The following is a 2,500-nucleotide window of genomic DNA, read 5'->3' as shown; positions in this document are numbered from 1 at the left end:
TATATATATATATTATATATATGAATATATATATATATATATATATATTATTCAATCCCATATATATTATATATATATATATATATATATTATATATATTATATATTGCTACTTTCAAACGCATATTTCCCCTCTTTGACTGTATAAAACGTTATGTAGAATTGTGCAACATTTTTTCAGATTCCTAGCTAGCTTAGGGATAGGATGTTTTAAATGTGTGTTGTCAGATTTCGCATAACATATTGTAAAAGAATGCATAACATAGAATGTAGAAAGAGAGAGAATTTTTTGTCTGTTCAAAGCTAGAGTTGTTTTTGAAAATCTGTCAACCAGTTTGATAAGTGAGCTCGAATCTTCAATGTGTTTTGGGATTCTGTCATCAAGTAAGATAAGGGACTTCTGCTTCGGTCGATCGAGTCGAGTACGTGTCTTTTTTGAACAGACTGGTCTCATACATGTATGTCTTTGTCAAAGCCACGTGCAGATTACACATTTTGTATGTAAATTTGAGTAAGATTTCGAAGCTTCTGGAAGCATTATTGCCAAAATCGCTTTGTGTCATCTCCAGTCCAACTTCCGTAAGGGAGAAGTTTTTCATTCGGGCGTAGATTCTCAAAGCGATCACATCTCTCTCTCCCTCTCTCACTCTCCCTCTCTCTCCATTGCATAGCACTTTTGATCTTAAAGTAAAGTAACGATTTTGTACTTATTGAATGGTCACTCGTAATTTGTAAATTTCAGATTTGATATTTCTTAGAGTTTATTTAGTATTATTTAATGTTTTTTGTGGAATCTGAACAAACATTGTTGTTGTAACAGCGCATGGTTTTGTGAAAGTGTGAAACAAGCTGCAGCAAGAAAGAAAGAAATTGGTATGCTAAAACGTAAAGTGTGTTATATTTTTATTAGTTGCAACTAATAACTGATAGGAACAGTGGTTTGGTAAAAACAAAATAACTGATGGTTTACAGTGGTTTGAGAGAAACTATTTACGTTTTAACACATTGCAAATTTTTGTGTTTTGTGTTTGTTTCATTTTTGTGCATTTGTTCATTTTCTTATTGAAGTGGGCCTTTTTATTTTATAATCTGTGTGATTAATACTTTTTGCAAATTTTGATATTGCCCACATTTTTCTGTATTTTCATTGCATTCACAATTTAATTGACTTGTTTATTTTCATTGTTTAATCATTGCATATTTAATTAAATTTAACACTTGTGAATTAATTTGCATTCACTTAGAATTCTTTTCAAGTTTTATTATTGTTTAGCACTTGTGAATTAATTTCAAATTTTCAATTATTGCCTAACACTTTTGAATTTTGATTGAATTAATTTTCTTGAATTTTGTGATAAATTATTTTTGATTTAATTATACTTAATTGATTCAAGAATTGATTAAACTTTACTTTGTTTTCAAGTAACAGTAATTTTCCCTGATATTGTGAATTTCACTTATAAACTTTGAGTTTAATAATAAATTTTTTTGTATTTAAAATCTTTATAAGTGTTTCTTTATTTTATACCAGTATATAATTATATTGATGTTAGGCAGAAACATAGAGTGGTGATTAATCTGTTTTCCTTCAATTTACTTGAAGTGACTTAGAACCAGGGAAGTACTTAGACCTCTGAAATCAGGGAAATACTTTGACTTTTAAAGTTGTTGATGAAGTGATGCCCTTTGATTGATTTAATTGCTTACAAGATTACCTCACACCTGTTTCGTTGAACTTAGTCTGATTTTCTGCAATACTGGTAAGTTGTTAAGGGATCACTGTTGCCTTTAGAGTACCTGTGATGAGGGTTCAGGTGTCTGGCTTTTGTCAGGTAACAATTGATGAATGGTAACCAGATACTTGGCAGTTCGTCACAATATATATATAATCTATCTATATATAATATATATATATTAATAGATAATATATATATATATATATATGTGTGTGTGTGTGTGTGTGAGTGTGTGTGTGTGTGTGTGTATAACACGAAAACAATAATAATGATAATAATAACAAAGTCTGATACTTACTATATACTTCTAGATAGAGCGTAGTGGAGAGGGGTTCCGTAATGTTGTTATTTGCGGCTTTACAGGAAATATTGGCACGAGCGTAGTCCCTGGAGAGGGAGGGTATGCTCAACATGGTCCTGACGTGACGGATGCCAACTTCCATACCCATGCCCACGAAAAGCTCGTCTCCTTCTTCTTCAGATGCCAACCGAGTGCCATCCTCTCCAACAACGATGCTGCGGTTTGAGAGGAGCTGGTCACCTTTCCACCACGACACCTGAGGAGGCGGCCGACCTGGGGGAGACAGGTAGAAGGTATGTCATTATCCTTATGGTAGAATTCTACCCAGTGGAAATAAGGTGAGTCAATTTGTGATTAGCTAGAAAAAAAATGTGAGGGCATTAGTATATATAAAATATATTAAACTAGATATTTAAGAAAATTCTTCACTTTAGTGTTTATTAACGTTACAGCAAAGTAAAAGA

At 32.0% G+C, this 2,500-nt stretch overlaps 1 protein-coding gene across 1 annotated transcript in view; it reads right to left on the bottom strand.

Moving 5' to 3' along the window:
• Nucleotides 1-2,500, bottom strand: part of LOC135226188 (hemicentin-2-like) — a 207,998-nt gene that overhangs the window by 46,457 nt on the left and 159,041 nt on the right. Inside the window, exon 6 of the mRNA XM_064265631.1 lies at nt 2,034-2,309. Within this exon, the coding sequence (XP_064121701.1) occupies nt 2,034-2,309 (276 nt within the window). The remainder of the gene's footprint in view (nt 1-2,033; nt 2,310-2,500) is intronic.

Source organism: Macrobrachium nipponense, chromosome 14, assembly GCF_015104395.2.
Source record: "Macrobrachium nipponense isolate FS-2020 chromosome 14, ASM1510439v2, whole genome shotgun sequence".
NCBI lineage: Eukaryota > Metazoa > Arthropoda > Malacostraca > Decapoda > Palaemonidae > Macrobrachium > Macrobrachium nipponense.
This window is presented reverse-complemented; position numbering and strand designations above follow the sequence as displayed.